General features: G+C 42.3%; 1 protein-coding gene across 1 annotated transcript in view; it reads right to left on the reverse strand.

The window, feature by feature from the left end:
* Nucleotides 1-18,937, reverse strand: part of LOC124804996 (E3 ubiquitin-protein ligase SH3RF1) — a 213,527-nt gene extending 194,590 nt beyond the window's left edge. The window contains exons 1-5 of the mRNA XM_047265392.1: nucleotides 18,658-18,937; nucleotides 17,774-18,330; nucleotides 17,577-17,691; nucleotides 14,315-14,398; nucleotides 14,088-14,224 (exon numbers count right to left, since the gene is read on the reverse strand). Coding sequence (XP_047121348.1) covers nucleotides 14,088-14,224; nucleotides 14,315-14,398; nucleotides 17,577-17,691; nucleotides 17,774-18,234 — 797 coding nt within the window. The 5' untranslated portion in view covers nucleotides 18,235-18,330; nucleotides 18,658-18,937. The remainder of the gene's footprint in view (nucleotides 1-14,087; nucleotides 14,225-14,314; nucleotides 14,399-17,576; nucleotides 17,692-17,773; nucleotides 18,331-18,657) is intronic.
* Nucleotides 18,938-24,528: the final 5,591 nt, after the last annotated feature.

Raw genomic sequence — 24,528 nt, forward strand, 5'->3', positions numbered from 1 at the left:
ATCTGAACGTTAAGAAAACCATCACAGCAGTTAGTTTAAGTGCATTTAAGCCACAACCAGTTTTATTCCACACAAACACCTTCAGGTGACAAAATGGCAGAAAAATGTGGCGTCATGATACAGAATGGTTAGTCGCAAGATAAAATGTTAAAAGGTAAATGTCGAAACAACACAAATTCTGTGTGCTTGGTATAAGCACAGCCAGTAGTATGTGTTGGCATTCAGATGTTGGCCTCCACCTCTCTGATGGCTCCATAAAACCTCTATCCCTATCAAGTGCACTAAGGACAAACAGAGCGTAAGCACAAACAGAGCCTATATTCTGGTACATAACATCCCATCCACAGTAAAAGTCTTTCCCATACAGTGTGGGTACCTGTGGACAGAGCATTTGCAGGGGAAAAAAATCCCTTGTCCAATACACTCAGGGTCATACTTCAGCTTTCACCAGCATAGCCCCATAAATCTAGTCTGTAATCATTTCTCCAATGCCATAACCGCATATACCTTCAACCACTTCCTTGAACCACCTGCAAAAGGGTACCCTCTTCATTACCCAGTTATTTCCCAGACTAGAACAACATAAACATACCCTTTGGAAGAGGTATGACTGTGTATTATCACATGCAGAATTAAGGAACATCCTACTCACAATCCTTCCCAGTTCCCCAGTAGTGATGTTCTGCCACTAACCCAAATCCTGAAAGAGGAGTCCCTCCTCTTTCCATACCTACTTCCGACCCCTTGCCACATGGGCCATACCTCTGTCAAAGGATCTAGTGCTGTCCTATGCACCAACTCACCACATCCTCTTCCTGTCTTGCCACACAGGTAAATCTCATCCTATTAGTCTAAGCAGGACCAGTGTGAAAGACATAGTATATACCAGTTCTGCTGCCAACAGGTGCACAGATTCTTATGTGAACCAATCCACTGTCCATCTAACTGAAGGGCGACTGTCACATGTGTTCAAGATCAGAATTAACCATCCAACAGTAGAACACGCTGCTAAGCACATCATGAGAGAATCAATGCCTGCTTCACAATCTGTGCCATATGGATACTTTCCTGCAATACCAGCTTCTCTGCATTAGATGGATTGGAGTTGTCCTTACAAAAAAACATGCTTTGATCCAGCAATCCTCGTGGCTTTAATCTTCACCAACCGCTGTCTCACAGCCACCTCCAAATCCCATCCTCATGCCCTCAGCTTCCTCTCCACAATCTCCATTTTCCTCTGCTTTAAGTTCTTCTCCCCCCCCCCCCACCCCCACCCCTTTTCAATTCAACTCCTCCATGTCACTGTGTGCTGCACAAACTCTGCCTGCCTACGCCAGGACAAGCATCAATGGCGACACACTCCTACACCATCTACTTGCTGTCTCTCCTTCCCAGCTATCAGCTACCTTTCACTGCCACCCACCCTCTCTCACACTACCTCTTTTCTCCCCTTGTCCTCTCCACCCACAACAGGGTTTACACAGCAGTGCTGGCACAATGTACTCCTGCAGAGTGTGTGTGTGTGTGTGTGTGTGTGTGTGTGTGTGTGTGTGTATTGTGCCAAAAGTTTAGCAACATTTAAAGACTTGCGTATATTATGAGTTGTTATCTCCAGGACTTTTATTTCTCTATTTATGTATATAGAATTACAGTAACAACTGAGACAAAAATGCTTAATTTTGGTTTTACTAAATTATTTCTTATCAACACCATGAGTAGTCCTAAAAAGATGTCATGCCTGTCATATTTCTTATTCCCTGACTATTATTATTATTATTATTATTATTATTATAGCCACTGTTATTGTTACTATTTTTCAATGCAATGCAATACAGTCCAATTTGCATCACTGATAAGGAAAATGGATATGATATATAAACTAACTGAAAGTGTCAACCGTAGACATCCATATCCATTAATGCCAAGATATAACATTGCTGCACTGTAATATGACAGGAGGCTGTAAACGCCACATGGTGCTTTGTTATGAACAGAAAAAATTCTGGTTGAGAAATCAGAAATAAGGGAACAACATGTCTTGAGGACAATCCTATAATGTCTAATCAAGCAAATAATGCACTCAAAAGATCAGAGAACTACAAACTCTGCACACTCATAAAAAAGATGAGATGAGAGATGAGATTAGTACGAGGAGGATTGTTTCCTATGGCCACACTGATTTTGAGAGTCCTATGAGGTTTGGCACTTTGATCCTCCCATTACCTTCCCAAAAAGAAAAATAAAGAAAATGTGGTTCGTAGAAGCAGATTAGTTGGTTGGTTGGGGTTTAAGAGACTAAACAGCGAGGTCATCAGTCTCTTGTTCAGTGGTAGTCCAGATGGAGTTAATTATGTCATCCAGAAATTTGACATACTTAATGATAGTACACAAGAATGGTAAAATCAATGTGCTGAAAGCAATATTGATGCCAGCTTCAGCAAGGAGACTGTCTACGAAATTCACCTGGAAGGCATCAGTGGACAGTCTTACTCCAAGATGATGTACTTGGTCAAATAATCCAAAGCCAGAGATGCCGTCGACCCATAAAGCTGGCAACCACAGTCCAGATGGGGAAAGACAAAGGCCCAGTAAAGACAGAGTAGAGTAGCATGATTTGCTCCCCTAAAGATGTGGGTGAGGAAGCAAAGTGTGTGAAGCTTTCACATGCATTTAGTCTTTGTTGACAAATATGAGACAGTCATATTAAATTATTATCAGAGTAGTCCCAAAAATGTGGCCTGCTCAACAGCCAAGTAGTGGGAGTACCCAAGTAGAGTTATTGACCAGCATGAACTGTGGAATGATAGAAAAGCGTAACTCCAGTTTTATCAGGAGACAACTGGAAGCCATGGTAAAGTGTTCAAGTGGAGGCTCTTCAGATGGCATAAATTGGGAGATATACCAAATGCAAAAATAACCAACCCACAGCACAGAGGAACTACTTGTCTGATGCAGGTCTCTAGCCCCTTGATGACAATGGGGAAGACTGTGACTCATCAGTGCCTTGAGGGATGCTGTTTTCTTGAACCTTCATCTGAAATGATTGGTAGGATAAAATCTGGTGAATAAAAACTAGTAGGTGGCCTCAAAAGCCCTGGCAGCCACAGAAGTAAGTAAAATATGATGGCACTAAGCAGTGTCATACAAATTATGTTGTAAAAAAAAATCCTCAATGAGAAGTTAGTATTCGGAAAAGACCTGTCACAATGTTGAAACGACATGGCCTGTTGTCAATCGACCCTCCTGGAAACCACACTGATAGGGAGAGGCAAAAAGCAGCACCATTTGAGAACCCATCATAATCATCCGCCTACAATTCCTTCAAACAGTCCGTAGAGTACGTTGGCGAGAATAATCGGTCAGCAGCTGTTGATGGACATTGGCTGGTTTAAAGACTGCAATGATGACACTACCTGTCCATTCCAAAGGAAAAAATACCTTCTGGGCAAATACAACAGATGACTGAGTTGATGGAGTCTCTGAGCTGTATTAGATGTTGGACGATCTGACTATAAATCATATCAAGGCCTGGGGCAATGTCACGAGATGATTGATTGGTTGGTTTGGGGTGTAAAGGGACCAAACTACGGGGTCATCAGTCCATTTTTCCTGAAGCAAGCAACACTCAAGGTACAGAAACACCCAAAGTATGTCTGGGAAAGTAAAAGGGGGAAAAGGAATAAGGAACGCACACCTAAAAAGAAAATAAATGGAACAAACAAAAAAGGGGAAAAAATACACAAGGAAAAGTAGAAGAAGGTATTAAAACCATAGAGCAGATGGTCTGGGCTGGCCGATCACAATAATAAGAGGATGACTCTGCAACACATTAAAAGGTATACCCCAAAAAACAAGGCGAGATGAACACATTTCAGAAAAAGACAACCACCAAGACAAACAAATGCAAAAAAAGTGTGACAGAGTTAAAATGGAGGGAGGATAGTGGCCTCGGAGAGAAGGACAAATGCCCACCATTAGATAGTACGATAAAACCAACCCTCATGAATAAAATGTAAAACTAAATCTGTTGAGGCATTGTTGCCCAACACCGAAGGTAGGGTGCTGAGAAGGTTAAAAGTCCGTCGCAAACGGGCTAAAAGTGGGCAGTCCAGCAAGATGTGGACGACAGTCATATGTGAGCCATAGTGACACCATGGTAGGTCCTCACAATGGAGCAGGTAGCCATGTGTCAGCCACGTATGGACAATGCGGAGCTGGCGGAGAACCACAGAGTCCCTGCGAGAGGCCTGCATGGAGGTCTTCCACACATTCGTAGTCACCTTAGTGGCACGCAGTTTGAGTGGGTACTGAGATTATGCCATTCCGTCTCCCAAAGCTGAAAAACCTTGTGGCGTAATAATGATTGCAGGTCAGTTATGGGGATGCCAATCTCCAGAAGCTGTTTCCATGTAGCCTCTCGGCAAGTTCATTTCCTGGAATTTCAACTTGGCCTGGGGTCCACACACACACACACACACACACACACACACACACACACACACAACACGGAATGACTGGACCGTTCCAGGGCATAGATGGACTCCTGGATGGTCACTACCCAATGTTGATGAGGGTAGCACTGGTCAATAGTTTGCAGGCTGCTCAAGGAGTCGGTACACAGAAGAAACGACTCCCCAGGGCATGAACGGATGTGCTCAAGAGCACGAGATATAGCCACCAGCTCTGTAGTGAAAACATTGCAGCCATCAGGCAAAGAAAGTGCTGTTCAATATGTTCTCCATGGACATACGCAAAGCCGACATGACCATCAGCCATCGGTGTGAATCACTTCATGGCCTCATTACAAGTCAAGAATAGAGATGAAGTGACAGTGGAGAGCCGCAGGGTGAACTAAGTCCTCTGCGCCATGTGAAAGGTCCAGGCAAAGCCACAGTCTAGGTGTACACCATAGAGGTGTAGTGATTGGACCCTGAGTATAGGTGGTAAAGGCAAGGACTCCACTTCAGACAGAAGAGACCGGAAGTGAACCTCATTCATAAGCCCTGACCTGAGCATTCGATGCAAGAGAAGAAACCACCATAGGTGGGAAAAGGAGACGGTAATTCAGATGCTCAGGAGAACTACGAATGCTGGTGAGCGGTTGTGCACCCCTAACTTTCAATGGAGGGACTCCGGCCTCCACCAGGATGCTGGTCACTGGACTCGTCCTAAAAGCTCCCGTTGCCAGTTGAATGCCACAGTGGTGCACTGGCTCGAGTAAACGCAATGCTGAGGGCTCCACCAAACCAGAAACCAGACTCCCATAGTCAAGGCGGGATTGAACACGGGCTCTGTAGAGCTGCTGCACCAGTGTAGAGAGATCTGCACCCTAGTTGGTGTTGCTCAGGCAGTTGAGGGCATTGAAGTGCTGCCAGCACGTCCACTTCAGCTGACAAAGATGAGGAAGCCACGTCAATTGGCTGTATAAAACCAGCCCTAAGAATTGATGTGTCTCCACTATAGTGAGTAGATCGTCATTAAGGTAAAGTTCTGGATCCAGATGAACGGTACAATGCTGACAAAACTGCATGACACACAACTTTTTAGCTGAAAACTGGAAGTCGTGGGCTAGAGCCTACGTCTAAACCTTGTGGATGGCTCCTTGTAGGCGCCACTCAGCAACACCAGTACTGGAGGAGCAGTACGAAATGCAGAAGTTGTCTGCATACACAGAAGGTGAGACAGACGGCCCAACAGCTGCTGCTAGACTGTTAATGTCCACTAAAAATAGATATACACTAATACAGAGCCTTGCGGGACCACATTTTCCTGGATATTGGGGAGGGGAGGAGGGGGTTACCATGGGAGGCACCAACTTGGACACAGAAAGTATGGAGCAATAGGAAATTTTGGATAAAAATCAGGAGCAGGCCCCAAGAGGTCCCACTCATATAATGTGGCAAGGATATGACATCGCCGATTCATGTCGTAAGCTTTTCGTAAATCAAAAAAGATGGCAACCAGGTGTTGGCATCTGGAAAAGGCTGTTCGGATGGCAGACTTGAGGGAAACTAGATTATCAGTGGTAGGGTGACCCTAGCTGAAACCTACCTGGCATGGAGCCAGTAGGCCACGTGACTTCAGGACCCAACACAACTGCCAACTTACCATACGTTCTAACCGCTCACAAAGAATGTTGGTGAGGCTGATGGGCCAATAGCTATCCATATCAAGTGGGTATTTGCCAGGTCTGAGCACTGGAATGATGGCGCGCTCTCGCATTTGCGATGGAAAGATGCCATCGCACCAGATCCGGCTGAAGATGACTAGGAAATGTCGCTTGTAGTCAGATGAGAGATGTTTTATCATCTGACTGTGGTTTCAATCTGGCCCAAGATCTGTGTCGGGGCAATGTGCAAGGACACTGAGGAGCTCCCACTCTGTAAATGGAGCATTATAGGGTTCACATTGAACCAGAGGGCTTTCCTTTCCATCTGCCATTTGAGGGTGCGAAATGCTGGGGGGTAACTCTTCGACACGGAGGCACAAGCATAGTGCTCAGCAAAGAGCTTGGCAATTGTGTTTGTGTCGGCATATAACATGCCACTGATGTTAATGCCAGTTACACCTGTCAGGGTACCCACAAACACGTCTGATCTTCATGCAGACTTGGGAAGGTGACATATGGCACCCAATGGTCGAGACGTACGTCTCCCAATATTCCTGTTTCCGTCTTTTTATAAGCTGGCGAATGCAGGCACGGAGCTGTTTAAAAGCTATTAGGTGCACTAGGGAAGGATGCCACTTATGTCGCTGTAGAGCCTGCCGACTCTCTTTAATGGCCCCAGCGACCACCAGGGACACACTAAAGAACAAGGGATCATGTTTTCCGCTGCAGAAATGACCCACTCAACTACCACATCAGTGGTACCATGTAGGGGAGATTCGACAGTGACAGCAGAGATGAAAGCTTCCCAGTCTGCCTTTTTAAAGTCCATCCTGGTAGACGTCCGGGAGGAATGGTACTGGGGGAGTGACAGAAAGATGGGAAAGTGATCACTACCACACAAGTCATCATGGGCTCTCCAGTGGACAGATGGGATAAGTCCTGGGCTGGAGAGGGATAAATGTATGACCGCGTAAGTGCCATGGGCCACACTGAAATGTGTGGGGGCCCCAGTATTTAAGAGGCACAGGTCAAGTTAAGACAGTAAAGTTTCGAATCTCTACCTCGGCCAGTAAGCACGGTGCCACCCCACAATGGGTTATGGGCATTAAAATCTCCAAAAAGTAGGAAAGGTTTAGGGAGTTGATGAATCAGGGCAGCCAATGCGTTCAGGGATACTGCACCATCTGGAGGAAGATATAGGTTGCACATAGTTATTTCCTGTGTCGTCCTTATCCTGACAGCCACAGCTTCAAGAGGGGTTTGAAGGGGCACAGGTTCACTGTATACTGAGTTCAGGACATAGAAACAAACTCCACCTGCTGCTTGATTATAGTCGCTATGTTTCTTGTAATATCCTCCATAGCTGCAGAGGACAGGGGTCCACTTTGCCAGGAAGTAGGTTTCCTGGAGGACAATGCAGAAAGCAGGTGTAAAGCTTAACAGTTGCCATATTTCAGCCTGTTGGTGGAAAAAACCACATCAATTCCACTGGAGGATGACGTTATCGTGAGGCTGGGAAGGCATGAAGCATGCAAGGAGGCAGGTTACGCATCACGATCACCTGCTGCCACCGACTGAGTATTTGTATCCATTCCTATTGTGAATGAGGCACCAGTGAAAGCCAGGTCCTCAGGGGACGCTGAGATCTCCACCTCATCCACAGGTGCTGAATTGGTAGGAAGTGGTGGTGTCCGGGCCACCAGAGGGTCCTTTTTCTTAGCAGACTACTTTGTTTGCTTGCCCTCTCGCTTCTCTTTAGGGGCTTGCTGGGAGGACTTCTCCAAAGTAGCTACAGGCACGAAGGAAGACCATGAAGCTCTTTGTCCAGCAGCTTTCGGCTCCTTTAGCCACTGGCAAGTGTCCGCTGTAGCATTAGTGCAAACCTTAGGAGAGAGGGTTCCCAGGGACCCCTTCCACACGACAGAAGCTGGAGGAGGCTGTTGCTTCTCCGGCTGGGGAGGGGGGGGGGGGTCACCTGCGTTTGGGGGGAGGGGAGGAGGGGGCCTCGGTCCTGAAGTAGGTATTTTGGGAGCTATGGAAGGAGATCTTCCCCCTACCATCAAGGGAGCGGATGTATTCTGGAGGCCCAGAGGGCCCACTGTTCGTGGCACTGAGTGTGGTATGACTGGTACTTGTGACGGCGAGGGTAATGTAGCTGCAGCATATGTGGATGTCAACCAAATGGGGTGTAATCATTCAAATTTACGTTTAGCTTCTGTGTAAGTCAACAGATCCAGGGTCTTCTACTCCACGATTTTCCGTTCCTTTTGGAGTACTGTGCAGTCTGGCGAGCAAGGGGAGAGCTGCTCTTCAGAGTTGGTACAAGTGGGAGGAGGTGCCAATGGAGTATCTGGATGCAGTGGACGACCGCAGTCTCGACATGTGGCGCTGGAAGTGCAGCAGGAAGACACGTGCTCGAATTTCCAGCACTTAAATCACTGCATAGGAGGAGAGACGTATGGTTTAACATCACAGCGGTAAACCATCACCTTGACCTTTTCAGGTAATGAATCACCCTCAACAGCCAATATGAAGGCACCGGTAGCAACCCAGTTGTCGTCCTGCTAAAAGGATGGACATACAAAAGCTATTGCCTTTGGGTCCCCCTATAAACACGCCAGACGAAATGAACCCCTCTCTGTTGTAGATTGGCGCAGAGCTTGTCGTCAGACTGTAAGAGGAAGTCGCAATGGAAAATAATCACCTGAATCATGATGAGGCTTTTTTGGGGAGTGACAGAAACAGGAATATCACCCAGCCGGTCACAAGTGAGTAACGCTCTGCTTTGGGCTGACGATGTTGTCTGAATCAAGACTGCACTGCTTCTCATCTTGGACAGTGCTGTCACTTCTTCAAACTTATCCTCAAGATGTTCAACAAAAATTGAGACTTCATAGGTAGAAAGAAGACTCTGTCCATTCTGCTACAGACTAAATACCAAAGCGAAAATGGCTCTCTTCTTTCTGTAACCCTACATTCCTCCCATGGTGTAGCAAGCGAGGGAAACAATTTAGGGTCATATCTGTCAGCATTGACTCGATCTTGCCCTTCTTAGAGACTGCTGGCGCCATACAGTCACCAGCGAGAAATGACTTAGTCCGATTCATTGCGGGTCATCCGCCCTGATGCCACCCACTCCCATCTGGGGCTCTCCCCACGAACGCCACCAAGCCACAGCAAAGGCCGACTGACAGGATGGCCATTGCTGGGAGTCCGGATGCCCCAGGAAGACAGGCATCTACTCCTTGGCATACATGGGGAGTTTACAGCTCAGGCATCAGCAACGCGATACCTGTGTTGTCAGGAGGCTACCACCAAATGGGTACATGACGGCCCCACCACAACAGACTGGCTACCGTGCTGGAATATTGGGCGCAGAGAAATCCTATACTGTCATGGGGGCGAAAGAGGAAAGGAGACAACAAAAGAAGATGACATACCCCAGAAAGTGTGCTCACCCAAATAGCTGAATTGCAGGTTGAGATGGAAAGCCATGATAAGAGGTTCAGGAGATCGAGTCTAAGGCCACTATGGATAACTCATGCAGGGCACTATGGATAACTCGTGCATCACGTAAGGCGTCCTTCCCCATATGACCCACACTTCCATAGAATTTGGAAAGTGGCAGGTCAAACCATAAAATGAGACCTGATCTCATAGGGCCAAAAAGTGTGAGACTCCTTTTAGTTGCCTCTTACGACAGGCAGGGATACCTAGGGCCTATTCTAACTCCTGGACCCGCAGGGCGGGGGAGGGAGGGGGGGGGGGGGGTTTCACGAGATGAGTCAAGAGTCTGAAGCAGTTATCTTCATTCAAAAGGTATCCAAGTTAAGAAGAGGACGCCAGCACTGTTACTAAGTGGGTCACGATGTGTTCAGCAAAAACTGACACACTGGCCCAAGTACCACTACAAAGGAGGGAGCCAGAACAGTTGAGCTTTGGTGGCCCAGTAGACTACAGAGCTTCACCCCTGGGATGAAGAGGTATACGTTCCCAAGAAGGGGACACGGTGTTCCCAGTATTCTTTTTTACTGTGTCTCATTAAGTAGTGAGCCTTTCCATGGAACAACTTAAAAGTGATGCGGGCAATCTGAGAAGGATGTCACTTGAGACGTCGCAGGAGCCTTCAATAGTCTCTAATAACTGTTGCAAATTCTTTGGTCCACCATGGCACCAACTACTATGGGATTTTTAAAATTTTTTTGTTAAGTTATGAATCAGCGATAATTAAGGAAGATAGCAGTTTCAGCAGCGTGGGTGTTCAGACTGGAGATGTATCCAACAACCCTGTCAACGCAATATGACAAACATGGGACAAAGGTGATAGTGGAAGTATACAATTGCAAATGGGCTCTTCTGGTCATGTCCAATGTGACAACTGGTCCATCGGGTGGTGACAAGTAAGTGACCAGATCACTGGAATGTGGCCACTGTCACAAGGATCATCGTATAACGACCATTGTAATGAAGTCAAGTGAGGAAAGAGATTGCAAATTCGGCAGCAGAACATGTCCATGGGCAGCACTAAAGTGAGCAAAAGGACCAGCATTGAGGGGGGGACAGAACATAATCAGAAAGAAGTTGGCCAATCAGATGGCCCCTACTGCACACCTTGGTACTTCCCCACAGGGGTTGGTGTGCACTGACATCTCAAAGCTGGAGAAAGGCGGGTGGGGGAGGGGGCATTCTCACTTTAAGATAGCCATCTCAAGGCAACCAAGCGACCTACGAGGAGGAGGATAAGTAACACTCCAAACAGTGATCCCCAAGGTCATACGCACTCTCACTGCTATTTATTTTAATGTGGTACTGAGGGGAAACCACTAACTAATAACATACATGTGGATCAACATTAAGACCCCTCCAAATGCTCTCTTAGAGCCAGTATGGTTCCAACAGGGTTGGAGGGTTGCAGAATGGCAATTAGTGAAATGTGTTTCTTTGAGAACAACACACATGCAGAACATGGGGATATTTGTCATTGCTATCACTGAGATAGAAAATGACTTATAAGAAGTGGGGATAACACTGCAGGATATTCAGAAATCCATTCCACTCAACAATAAACTCTGAGAGTACCTTGTTTTAAAAGAAAAGACAAGATTGGAGCAGTATAGGAAACAAAAGGGATAATATTACATTAAAGGCTTAGAAAAAGAAAAGTATGATTGAAATAGTGTGGTCCGTAGAAGACCAAAACAAAAACAAAAAATAGGAGGGTTCAGTATATTCAGTTATTATTCAATTACTGTAATCCTATATTCCACACTATAGCAACACACAGTGCACAGCCTGAAGCATGGATCCTCTGGATTACTGTCTAATAATGATGCAGAGTATCTATAATGATTTCAAGACTCATTCTTTGAGAATTAGTCATTTATGCACAAACTTTCCAAATAAATCAGTTGCCTTGGTTGATATGTCAAAATTAACTTAGTTTCTGTTTTGTGTGAAGATAGAGCTTCTTGGACAGCTAGTACTTCCAGATAATAATTAGAAATTATAAACCTGCAAAATGTCAAGAAAGTTAACAAACCACATGTAACCTAACAAGATAGCAGTGGGTCTGTTCAAGTAGCAGTCTGAAACTGCCACATGTACACACAGTAAAAAATTACGGAAATCAGGGCAGCACTGCTGACTCCTTCCAGTTGTTCCTAAGTAACACTAACCAGCAATGCAAAACCAGTTACAGGCAATTAGCAACCATCAGAACTAATCTGAGGCTGAACTACTTCCTTTGTGTATGCAAGTGGTTGTGGTGGTTGTTGTTTTTGTTGTGTCAAAGTCATTCATTCATACACTGTATAGTGTTCTTGTGTTCAAGTACTTCTAATTATTTCATTTATCTTCAAATTTTATTTTCGCGGCAGTTAAGAAATTTTCTTTCCATCCAGATACAGTTGTTACACCACTCAGTTGAATAGTAGCTTCCACCACTGCAGCAGCGTGTCAAAGCACACTATTTTGCTTGCAAATTGATACAGATTCTAAAAAGAGGCAACTTATTTTGATTTTCTAGTTGCTTTTTAGTTTAAATTCTTAAATTTCTTGCATGTATGTGTGTTTACCAGGCACAGTTTCTCATTTCAATAAATGTTAGTGTATACTTGTATTTCTGCCCTCTTAGTATAGGTAGGGGCTGTATTTGCTGTGTTAAGATCCAAGCTCAGTTGGTGACTGTCATTCACAGCAGCTTCACTGTGAGGAGGGAGGGGGGGGGGGGGGGGGGGGGGGTAGGAGTGGGGATCCGAGGGACAGCAAACACATCCCACAAGTTCTCCAGTCAGTAGACTACTGTGATCGCCCTGGATACAGCCTGCACTGAGACTGACTCCTCACCCTTGGTCAAGTGGGAGGCTGTTCCAAGATGTGGCAGGCAAGAGATTAATTTTCACAAGGAGGGTGAGGAGGGGGGGGGACAATCTAAGGGCTCAGAGCTATCGAAGGGCCTCCCCAGTTCATCTGACAAACAGGTTTCAGGTACTATCAATGATGTCTGATAAAGATCCTGATCCAGATACAATCACTTGCCCTATTTCGGAGGAAGCCTCTCAGCCTGTAAAATCTGGACTGTCACAGAGGGAGGGATTATTGGCAGTTGGGAGCTCCATTGTGAGATGCATGAGACCCCTAACGGATATGGCTGCCAAGAAGGGAAGTAAAGTCCAGCATGCACTCTATGTGCATACCGGACGGGGTCATCCCAGATGTGGAAAGGGTACTTCCAGATGCCATGAACTGCATGGAGTTTAGCCAACTGCAGGTGGTGGTTCAAGTCAGTACTAACAATGTGTGTAGCATTGGATCATAAGAGATTCTATATGGTTTTAGACAGCTATCTGAAGTCTTGAAGAGTGCCGCCAGTCTTGTTTGCAAGATGACGGCATAGCTTGCCATCTGTGGCATCACCAAAGGCAGCAAGTGCAGACCTTTGATACAAACCAGAGTGGAGGGTCTGAATAAGAGTCTCACGCAGTTTCGTGACTGAGTAGACTGCAGATCCCTCAACTTGCGCCATAGGGTGGTGTGTTTTTGGGTTCCACTTAATAGGTCAGGGCTTCATTACACACAGGAAGCAGCTACACAGGTAGCAGGGGCTGTGTGGGGGGTGGAGGGCACTGGGCATTTGACAAGGTCTCAGCAAATTACAGAAAGAGTTTCAGTCTAAAAGGGTGCAAGGTACAAATAGGACAAGGGTAGACCTAAGCAATTATCAGTGCTGTAGTTGTAAATTGTTATAGCTATGTTAGGAAAGAACAAGAGCTCCAAGCATTTAAAGAAAACACTGCAGCTCAAATCATTACAGCTTCTGAAAGCTGGCTAAAGCCAGAGAGAAGTACAGCCAAAATTTTTATGAAGGACCTAATGGTGTTCAAAAGAATAGATTAAATACAATTGTGGTGGAGTGTTTATTGCTGTCCGTAATAGTTAACCCTGTAATGAAATCTACATATATAGTTCCTGTGACTTAGAACATATAGAGGCTATACTTCACAACCAGAGTAAATTAATAACTGGTTCATTTAACCGATCCCATGACTCAGGTGATACAGCTGCAGAACAGTTCAAAGGAAGCTTCAGTCATTTGAAACAGACACCCTACTCCTACAACTCAGAGTGCCAGATATAGCGATCATGCATGTGTGAGATAAGCTTGCTCTTATTTTTGTGTGTGTTTGTGTGTGTGTGTGTGTGTGTGTGTGTGTGTGTGTGTGTGTGGGTGTGTGCTTTTCTGAAGAAGGTTTTGGCCGTAAACTAAATGTGTAAGTCTTTCTATCTGCTTCTCAACACGTCATCTTTACAGTGAATAGCAATCTATCTTTTTCTCATATTGTTGGTATTCCAACCTGAAATACCATTAACACTGTTTTGTGAACTACTTATCTCAAAATTAAATTATAGCAAAACAGCTTGTATTGCTAAACATACCACAAAGATGACAATCTGAAAATTTATGAAAAATCTTACATACTTTGTAGACAGCTTCATTAGAGAACGTGCAACTGGATTCAGATCTACAAAAGCCAAAGGGAAGATTCCAATCCTTTCACCAAGTTTTCCCTCTGCCCAATTCTCGTCAACACGGCGTATAACAGTAATAATTTCACCCTGTTGAGAAATAAGTAACTGAAATAAAATGTTCCACATCATATACACACATATATAAACAATGCTTTTCAAGAACTCAAATTACTACACCTTAATGAAAGACAAACAGCCCTCTTCATCAAAATCGTAAAGTGCTTTGCACTGTGGCTGCGTTGAACACAGAGGTGTGATCACCTGAAAAATAGTAAGTAATATAGAAACAATTATAATGAAAATGAGAAAACTAACATAGAGTTACAACATGTACTATTCTTTACAAAACCACAAACTACTCTTCTCACATTAAATATCCAAAGAAATCACTAACACCACCAATTTAGAATGCTTCTTACAGAGTCAACAGTTCACGAAAAAAATGAGATACCTTCAAAGTTCACCTATAAAATAATTATCACACATAGTGCATGAACCGTAGCTTGCTATTGGTGTGAACTCTTTAATACTACATGCACAATTTAACTTGGCACTCATGCAAAATTTAACTTGGCACTTTTCTGGGAGCGAAGGAATGTATGGATGTCTGACGACTTCAGAGTAGTACAGATTTCTGCACCTGTTGCCAACCTTAGCTAGGAACTAATACAGCACACATCATCATAGAAATGTTCCATTTTAGTCAGCATTAAGAACGCAACATTTACTCCTATGTGGTGCTTGATCTGCTAGGAAATTGGTCTGTTAGTTACATGTTACAGAGATCTTTTGAATGATTCTTTTATCAAAATGTGGAAAATTCAGTTTGCAGGATATCTATAGATGAAGATAATGTTAACATTAATTAACAATATTTTTAGCCCTAATAATTCACTCATGTGACTGCATTTCAAACCCCTCCCCCCCCCCCCCTTTTTTTTTTTTTTTTTTTTTGGGAGAAAGTGTACACATGAAGTGGTTTTATGTTACATTTAAAATTTGCTTTGTTTCTGTCACTTTATGTTGTTGTGTAAATGCTCCATTTTTTGTTGCTGTACATTCAATTCCTTTCTGGGCCACTGACAACTTCCATAACAGGTAATAAAAGTCTTTTTCTGTGGTGTTTTACTTTTAAACATCACTATTCTTCTCAAATCACGAAGCATTATTTTTGATGAAGTTCTTTAGCAAATATATATATTGCGAAGGTGCAGTTAAAATGCCTTCAAAAGGAACCTACATGACGGATGCACGTGGACACTATATATTATTCTTACTGCTCACTTTTGTGCAATCAATCCTTTCTGTCTAAGTGATGAGTTACCCACATGAAAATAATTCCTAGAGATGTTACTATGCCAAATGTGTCAGGAGGTTGATATCCCCCCCCCCCCCCTCCTAGATTAGCAATTATATGAAAGGCAAAAGTAGCTGAACTTGTTGAGCAGTTTGGTAATACGGTTCTTCCTGTTCATAATTTCATCTATATGTAACCCCAAAAATTTGGAGCAATCTACTATATTTACAGACTCCTGTTCATGTGCTACATCAATTGTAGTTATGTCTGTTTTTGTACAGAACTGAATATGATGTGTTTTATCAAAATTTAGTGAGTGTCCATTTTCAGAGAACCACTTAATAATTCTTTGAAAAAGTTGCTTCCTCTCTAACGGCTTTATTCTAACACTAGTATCACCTGCAAAAAGTACAAATTCTGCTTGAAGAATGTTAAGTGGAAGGTCATTCACATGTACAAAGATAGGAGTGGACCTAAAATTGAATTCTGTGGAACTCCCTTTGTGATTTCTTCTCAGCCAATAATTTTTTTTTCTCCTTCCAACATTATTTTATTATTCAGCACGACTTTTTACAGTATCACTCAAGCCAGTTGTATGTAAAGTCATAAATTCCATAAAACTTTAGTTTTTTCCAAGAGAGTATTGTGATCTACAAAGCCAAATACCTTGGAAAGATCACAAAAAAATAACAACTGGCAATATTTTATTACATAAGGCTCATAATCTCTGGTGAGTGAACGTATAACTAGCATTCTCAGTCAGCAATCCTTCCTGAACTCAAACTGCAATATCCTAAATTGTTTCTACGCCTACTTAAATGTGAGACTACCCAAGTACATTGCTTTTTTTAATATTTTGGAAAAATGTGAATTTTATCCATAGTGAATGCTGTTGAATTCCACGACTGTTCCTTTATAGGGTGTAGAAATATTTCCATTACCAGTCACAATATTGTGACAATAATTATTTAAGTTTTAACTAGGGGTGGCTGCCTAGACACAGAGTAGCAAAGTTTAAAACATGTAATTTTGTCATTTTATTCACAACCATATCAAGTGCAGAAGCCATCCTAACTGCCAGCTAATTAGCCTATTACATAAATGTTCTTGCATTAACCTTTGTCAAAATTTGTTTACATAAACAAAGTTACAGGTTTTGACTGTGACTTGGTTCTACTCAAGTCTAATGATTTTTAATAATTGTAACAGTTGATAATGGCCTAAGGCCAAAATCTAGCTTGTCGAATAAAACCAGTTGTACTGGCAGTTACATCTTTCAAAAAGTTTTATATGACCATGGCTCCATGCAAAAGTAAAATCAGTAATTAAGTCTTTCTTGTCACATTTTTGATAAAGAGGTTTAAAATTTGCATATTTTAATCTACCTGGAAAAATTCCCTGTATCAATGATGTGTTCTGTATATCATTTAAGACATTACATATGAAGTTAGAACGAATTTTCAAAATTCTGTTAACATTCCACTGAGACAGAGTGAGACACACCCTTCCTCCCACTACAGCAGCCACTGTACTAGGCAGCAATTGGTAGCTTACACTGCGAGTATCCACCACAAGAAATGCCATGTTATATTGTGCATTCAGTACAAACAAATAATGGTGGTGGTGGTGGTGGTGGTGGTGGTGGTGGTGGTGGTGGTGGTGTTGTTGTCACTGAATGACAGCAGGATCTTTAGCATCCGTACTACATTTTTTAAGATAAGCAAAGGCCGCAAAACTTTTAAAACACAAAGTGCAGATAAACACACACAGAACACCCTAAGAACAAGAACATGTGCGCACATACGCCCACATAGTGCAAATGAAAAATGCACTATAAGGCTGACAACAGGTCTGTACAAAAGCTTACCTAAGCAAGAACCACACTGTTTCTCAAAATCATGAGGAATGTGTGAACCGTAGACAGAACAGCACAGCATGCATACCTTTTATACTCACTGGCTGTATATCTCCCTAACACCATATACTCAAAGGACAGAAGAGGCTTACTTTCTTACATATGACTAGTTAATAAATGTACAAAAGTCAGTTCAGTCGGTTACAAATCGTCAAACAAATGAAGTTTCAGCTTCAAACATTTTCTTAATAAGATGAGAAAATTTTTTAATTGCAACATACACTTACCTGAACATAACTTAATGGGAAAACACCGGTACACCCACCATTCTCACCAAAGTACCAATTGCTATCAATTCTTTTTCGTAGTATTATTATATCACCCTTTTTAAAATTCAGATCCCTGCGCAATAAAAAGTTGAAGATAATAACAAATAATTAAACTCTGTACAAATGGGGACACAAAATTATCCATTACAGCTTACCCTTTCTCCTGTGAGCGATAATCGTATAAAGCTTTTGCGTAAGACAAATTTGGTAGCAACTGCTGTTTGGGTATTGCATGAGACACAGTAATATTTTCGGTAGTAGTAATAGTAGTTGCCTGTGATGTCATCTGGTACTGCACCGAGGGTGTCTGGTGTATTGGAGTTTGAGGATAATTTCCTCCCTGCATCCTAATGGCAGCAGTGTTCCTTTTCTTTGGTGCTGCATTTCGCATGCCTTCTAAAATTCTCATGAGTAACACATTTGGTGGTAAATCTTCAATCTTAACATCCACTAATATACGACATTCTGGACATCGTAATTCTTTATGCCGATTTAGAATTTCTTCCAAACATTTCTTGCAAAAAGTGTGTTGACATGGTAACACTTTGCTTGTTGTATCCAATCTTTCTAAGCACACTGAGCATTCCAGCAAATCATTTAAAGTCCATTCATCCATTGTGACTCTTGATATTAATGATCAGCACAGTCTTCCTACTACTTCTGACATTTAATGAATAATAAATACACTATGCACATCATACTTTCTGGCGACCTAGGGAGGAAACAAAGGGGGTAATTACTGTTAGTTACAAAAATTTGAAAGAGGTGTTAACAAAATCAGTCAGTAATAAACTAACATTCTGCAAGATAAGCATGCACAGTGCTGCTCTAATAATTATTAATGGTTTTCAGAAAGTATTTACTATTGCCATAACTTACATTCAAATCCTAAAACTATCTTATAACCTGTACTGCAAATATTACGTAAATGAATGGGAGGACATTCATGCAAATTATAAGTACGCTATTATGATGCGACACAAGCAAAATCTGACAGATTTAAAACAAAAATACCGATGTTCCAACTTTTATATCAAACCTGTAGTGTCGCTACTAAGTCGAGCTTAACATTTTTTTGAACAGCATCATGTTGTTGAAAACTCTTCCCTGTCAATTCACCGTAGCATTTTTTAATACGCCGTCCAGAAGCGCACAACCACATCACTTTTCGTTATGCCGACTCCTGTGATTAGATGAATCAATCACCTCTCCTACCATTAGGATTTCCGGCTTTCCGCTAGCAGGTGTAGACCACCTCCGTTATGCAAGATCGCTGCCACTCCTACGTAAATTCGGGCGTTGTTAACCGAAAGGTAGGTACGAACTTATAACAAAGATCGATTTAAAAAAGATGGAATATGTGAAAGCTGTAAACTATTCGCCAATAAACCAAAATATTATGGATCATTTGAGACAAACTCTCCAATGTTATTAAGGCCAAGCTGCTGCGCATTGATACATTAGCGGGAACAAGCAGAAATCGCCAAATTTTCAAATCCGGCGCATAGCGAGTGCCGAGTCGGCTACTGTAGATGTTTAGCGTCAAGAGAATTTTGAAGATTCTATTTCACATAGCCAAATGTTCTTATTTAGGTCGGTTAAATGTGGTAAGACCTAGTTAAAACTAGACGTGATTTATTCTCAGTTTCCGTAATAAATTTGTATATTTCATGTGAACACGTGAAATGTGCCGCAAAATCTAATTCGGCTGTAACTAACTGTAATTTGTAAGCAGTTTTCTGGAAAGGGAGGTGTGTTAACCGCATATTTTCCCAAAATGTATAGTATATGATTATAAGCTTGTGTTTGCACAGGTCATAAAAGTCATTTTCACTTCATGTGTCCACAGAATTAAGTTAAAAGTACATGACGTCCCAGTGCAGCAGTTCGCAAACTAATAAGTATGAGCAGAAGCACACCAGGTTCTTAAAGTTATTCTCTACACAATAATCTAGTCATTATCTAGGTTTGTTTGTTTTCCATTCAACATTAACATTTGTCATGTCAAGACACAGTTCACAACCGCCGAGAAGAAACAAGGGATACATTGCATCATATGAAGGTAAACGTTGATTAACACTGACAACAGTTCAATTTGCCACTTTCATTATTTTAATATATTTGTCCATGTGAAATAAGATATAGTGCTGCCTCAAGGTTCGAATAATATAGCCGCCAAGAAATGTTCGCAGTCACCAGGCATGAACAAAAAAAAATTTTTTTTCATTTTTTAAGGTTATGAAATCTGTGAAACCAGCCCACATCCGTTGGGGAAGGGTGTAACCAGCAGCCGTCCCCTCCCCGCTTTTTCTAAATACCCCGGTCAGCCTGAGTAAAAATTTCTTTAAGTATAGTGGAACCTCCGCTCGAAGACAACAACGTGATAATTCGATATTGCTAATCCCCATAAATAAATCAGAGGTTCTCAGTCATAATAAAATGTGCTAGTGTCAAATCAGAACCACTCTCACACATAATAAGTATATCATTATCAGAAGTAGTGTTTCCTCAAAGATTAAAAATTTCAAAAGTCAAAACCATTGTATAAAAAGGGCAATATATATGAAGTGGGAAATTACAGATCAATAGCTTTGTTATCTATGTTTTCAAAAGTAATAGAGATAGTAACGAAACATAGAATTACAAAGTCCCTTGAAAAATTCGTCTTGTGTCTGTAGACCAATGTGGTTTTTGCAGAGGACTGATTACAGAAGCAGCTATTATCCATTTCACTGAAAATATTGTAATGGGATTAAACAGAAACAGCAGTACAACAGGAATAAATTTGGACTTACTGAAGGCATTTGATATTGGTCAACATAACAGTTTGCTAGACAAATTACACTATTGGTATACATGGAGATGTGAAAAAATGGTTTCGGTCTAATCTCTGTAATAGAAGAAGGTGGTAGAAATTACCTCAGGCAACATTAAAAACCAAAGTACCAGTATTGTATATTGCATACAGATCTCTGCTTCAGACTGTACCAGTTGGGGTGCCACAGGGAAGTGTTCTAGGACTTCATGTATTTCTAATTTACATAAATGACATCAAGATTCCAGTCAGTGGTACTCATAAAACCATGTTTTCTGATGATACAAATGTTGTTGTAACTTATATAAACCAGGTATTGCAAACATGTGCAACTATAGTTTTGGATATTTATGAAACTGATGTAAAATGAATAAGTTAACCTTAAATATTTCTTAAACTAATTATTCAGTTACAGGAAAACAGTCAGAAACTGACCTGGACATCAGAATACAAAATAAAGATGTTACGAGAGCAGCAGTCACTAAATTTTTAGGTGACCATATATATGAAAATTTAGATTGGATGGCGCACATGCACTATCTCACTAACAAGTTAAGTTGTGATTGCTTTGCACTATGTGTAAGTATTAATTTGGCTAGGAAGCAGTGTAGTGGAATTGTTTACATTCTCACTGCTATTATCTATGGCCTCACTTTCTGCGGTCATGATAAGACAAATCTTAAAACAGTCTTTACACAACAAAAACGAGCTGTTAGAATAATTACAAACAGTTTGAGGCTAACACCCTCCAAGCAGTAACTAAATATTCAACATTTACCATGCCTCTATGTACAGAAAAGTGTAGTCAGTATAAAAAGATGCATGGATGTTGTTGACTCTGTGGCAGTGTTTCAGTTAGGGATTGCTGAGGAAGACTACCACCAGCCATGAATTTTCTTACCACAAAGGGGTTTTGGACCACTGTGACCATCTTCAGAAGGCTGCACTTATTTTAGTGCTGGTACTATGTCAGACTCATTAGCAGCATATCATCTCCTCCTGTTCTGCGTGATAATATTTATGTAGTTAGTGCTGTTTTACATGCTGTTTGGATGACTTATATGATAATAGGCTTGCAGTTACTTTATACAGTTAAATGGCATATTTCTATATGTTATACATGTATCATTCTTACAGCACATGTAGTTGCACTAACATAAATATTTGTGTGCAATATAGAAGCAGGTACCAGGCTGCTGACAACTGTGACAATACTAAAACATGTTGCCATCTGGAGATGAGTATAATGACCTAAAACTGCTCATGATGATGAGATAAAATATTTGAGGCCGGTGCACTCTTTTCTGTATGTCTATATATCTACTCCGGAAACCACTGTGAAGCGCATGGCAGAGAGTGCATTTCCCCAGTATTCTGCCAATAAACCAAAGTCTACCACCTGCGGTACCCATGATTGAGTCTACTTGATCATTCCAGGTACAAAGAAGGCAGGGATTTGAAAACAGATCAAGTGTGCCCTCAGTAAGGCATTTGATCACACCTCATGCAAGATACTGCTTGATAAGCTAAAGTGTTATGGTACTGGGGGTGTTGTTCTGGCAAATCTTCAATCAGGTAGTATCAGTCTGTGGCACCATCTCCGATGACAAAAGCTGAAGAAAGGTGTACCCCAGGGATTTGCCAAAGGACCTCTCCTGTTCCTTATTTATGTAAATGATAATCACCGGTGTCCAAAATTAAAGCAACAAGTGGATTTTGGAAATTTACGTTTATTTTGCCTCAAAATAGTGTACACAGGTGATAGTAAAGTAGAAACATTGTAAAGAACACAGAGCATAAGCAACTACAACATGCATAATGGTAGACAAAAATGTTCTCCGTTTTGCCCAACTTGACGGATTTGCACATACACTATGTGATCAACAGTATCCAGACACCTGGCTGAAAATAACTTAAAAGTTCGTGGCACCCTCCATCGGTAATGTTGGCCCACCCTTAACCTTGATACCAGCTTCCACTCTCACAGGCATACGTTCAATCAGGCGCTGGAAGATTTCTTGGGGAATGGCAGCCCATTTTTCATGGAGTGCTGCACTGACGAGAAGTATTGATGTAGATCAGTGAGGCCTGGCACAAAGTCGGCATTCCAAAACCTCCCAAAGGTGTTCTGTAGGATTCAGGTCAGGACTCTGTACAGCCTAGTCCATTACAGGGATGTTATCATCGTGTAACCACTCCGCCTCGGGCTGTGCATTATGAACAGGTATACAATCATGTTGAAAGATGCAATCGCCAACCCCAACTTGCTCTTCAACAGTGGGAAGCAAGAAGATGCTTACAACATCAATGTAGGCCTGTGCTGTGACAGTTCCAAGCAAAACAACAAGGGGTGCAAGTCCCCCCCATGGAAAACACAACCACACCATAACACCACCACCTCCAAATTTTACAGTTCTACATCTACATACATGCTCCGCAATCCACCATATGGTACATGGCGGAGGGTACCTCATACCACAACTAGCATCTTCTCTCCCTGTTCCACTCCCAAACAGAACAAGGGAAAAATGACTGCCTATATGCCTCTGTACGAGCCCTAATCTCTCTTATCTTATCTTTATGGTCTTTCCGCGAAATGTAAGTTGGCGGCAGTAAAGTTGTACTGCAGACAGCCTCAAAAGCTGGTTCTATAAATTTTCTCAGTAGCGATTCACGAAAAGAACGCCTCCTTTCCTCTAGAGACTCCCACTCGAGTTCCTGAAGTTTTTCCGTAACACTCACGTGATGATCAAATCTACCAGTAACAAATCTAGCAGCCCGCCTCCCTCAATCCGACCTGATAGGGATCCCAAACGCTCGAGCAGTACTCAAGAATAGGTCGTATTAGTGTTTTATAAGCGGTCTCCTTTACAGATGAACCACATCTTCCCAAAATTCTACCAAAGAAACGAAGACGATTATCTGCCTTCCCCACAACTGCCATTACATGCTTGCCCCGCTTCATATCGCTCTACAATGTTACGCCCAAATATTTCATCAATGTGACTGTGTCAAGCGCTACACTACTAATGGAGTATTCAAACATTACGGGATTCTTTTTCCTATTCATCTGCATTAATTTGCATTTATCTATATTTAGAGTTAGCAGCCATTCTTTATACCAATCACAAATCCTGTCCAAGTCCAGTTGGCAGTATGCATGCTGGCAGATGACATTCACCGGGCATTCGCTGTACCCACACCCTGCCTTTGGATCGCCACATTGTGTATCGTGATTCTTCACTCCACACTGTTCAGTCGTCCAATGTTATGCTCCTTCCACAAAGCGAGGCATCATTTGGCATTTAGCGACGTGATGTGTGGCTTATGAGCAGCCGCTCGACAATGAAATCCAAGTTTTCTTACCTCCCACCTAACTGTTATCGTGCTTGCAGTGGATTCTGGTGCAGTTTGTAATTCCCGTGTGATGGACTGAATAGAGGTCTGCGTGTTACACGTTACAACCCACTTCAACTGTCGGCAGTGTGTGTCAGTCAACAGATGAGGTCAGCCTGTATGCTTTTGTACTGTATGTGTCCCTTCACATTTCCACTTCACTATCACTTTGGAAATAGTGTACCTAGGTATGTTTAGGAGTGTGGAAATCTTGCGTACATACATATGAAACAAGTGACACCCAATCACCTGACCACATTCGAAGTTCGTGAATTCTGCAAAATGGCCCATTCTGCTCTCTCACTATGTCTAATGACTACTGAGTTCAATGAGGTGGAGTATCTGTCAGTAGGTGGCAGCACTTTTTGGGGGTATCCAGATACTTTTGATCACATAGTGAACATTCCGACAACGGGTTAATGTGCTGAGACCATAGCACATCCCAGACATGCTCTTTGGGATTCAAATTGGGAGAGCAAGCAGGCCAAGTCATGCACACAGTATCTTACATTTCCAAGAAAACATCAACCACCTGTGTTCTATGAGGTTGAACATTATCGTCCATCTATACGAATTCTGGGCCCACACCACCTTGCAACAACGGCACATGGGGTCCCAAGATGTTGCCGAAATGGATATGGGACTACCCGGCCAACACTACCCTTTTGGATAGGTGTTCTGACGTCATCATTGACATGG

The sequence above is a fragment of the Schistocerca piceifrons genome, chromosome 7, assembly GCF_021461385.2.
Source record: "Schistocerca piceifrons isolate TAMUIC-IGC-003096 chromosome 7, iqSchPice1.1, whole genome shotgun sequence".
In the NCBI taxonomy this organism is placed as follows: Eukaryota; Metazoa; Arthropoda; class Insecta; order Orthoptera; family Acrididae; genus Schistocerca; species Schistocerca piceifrons.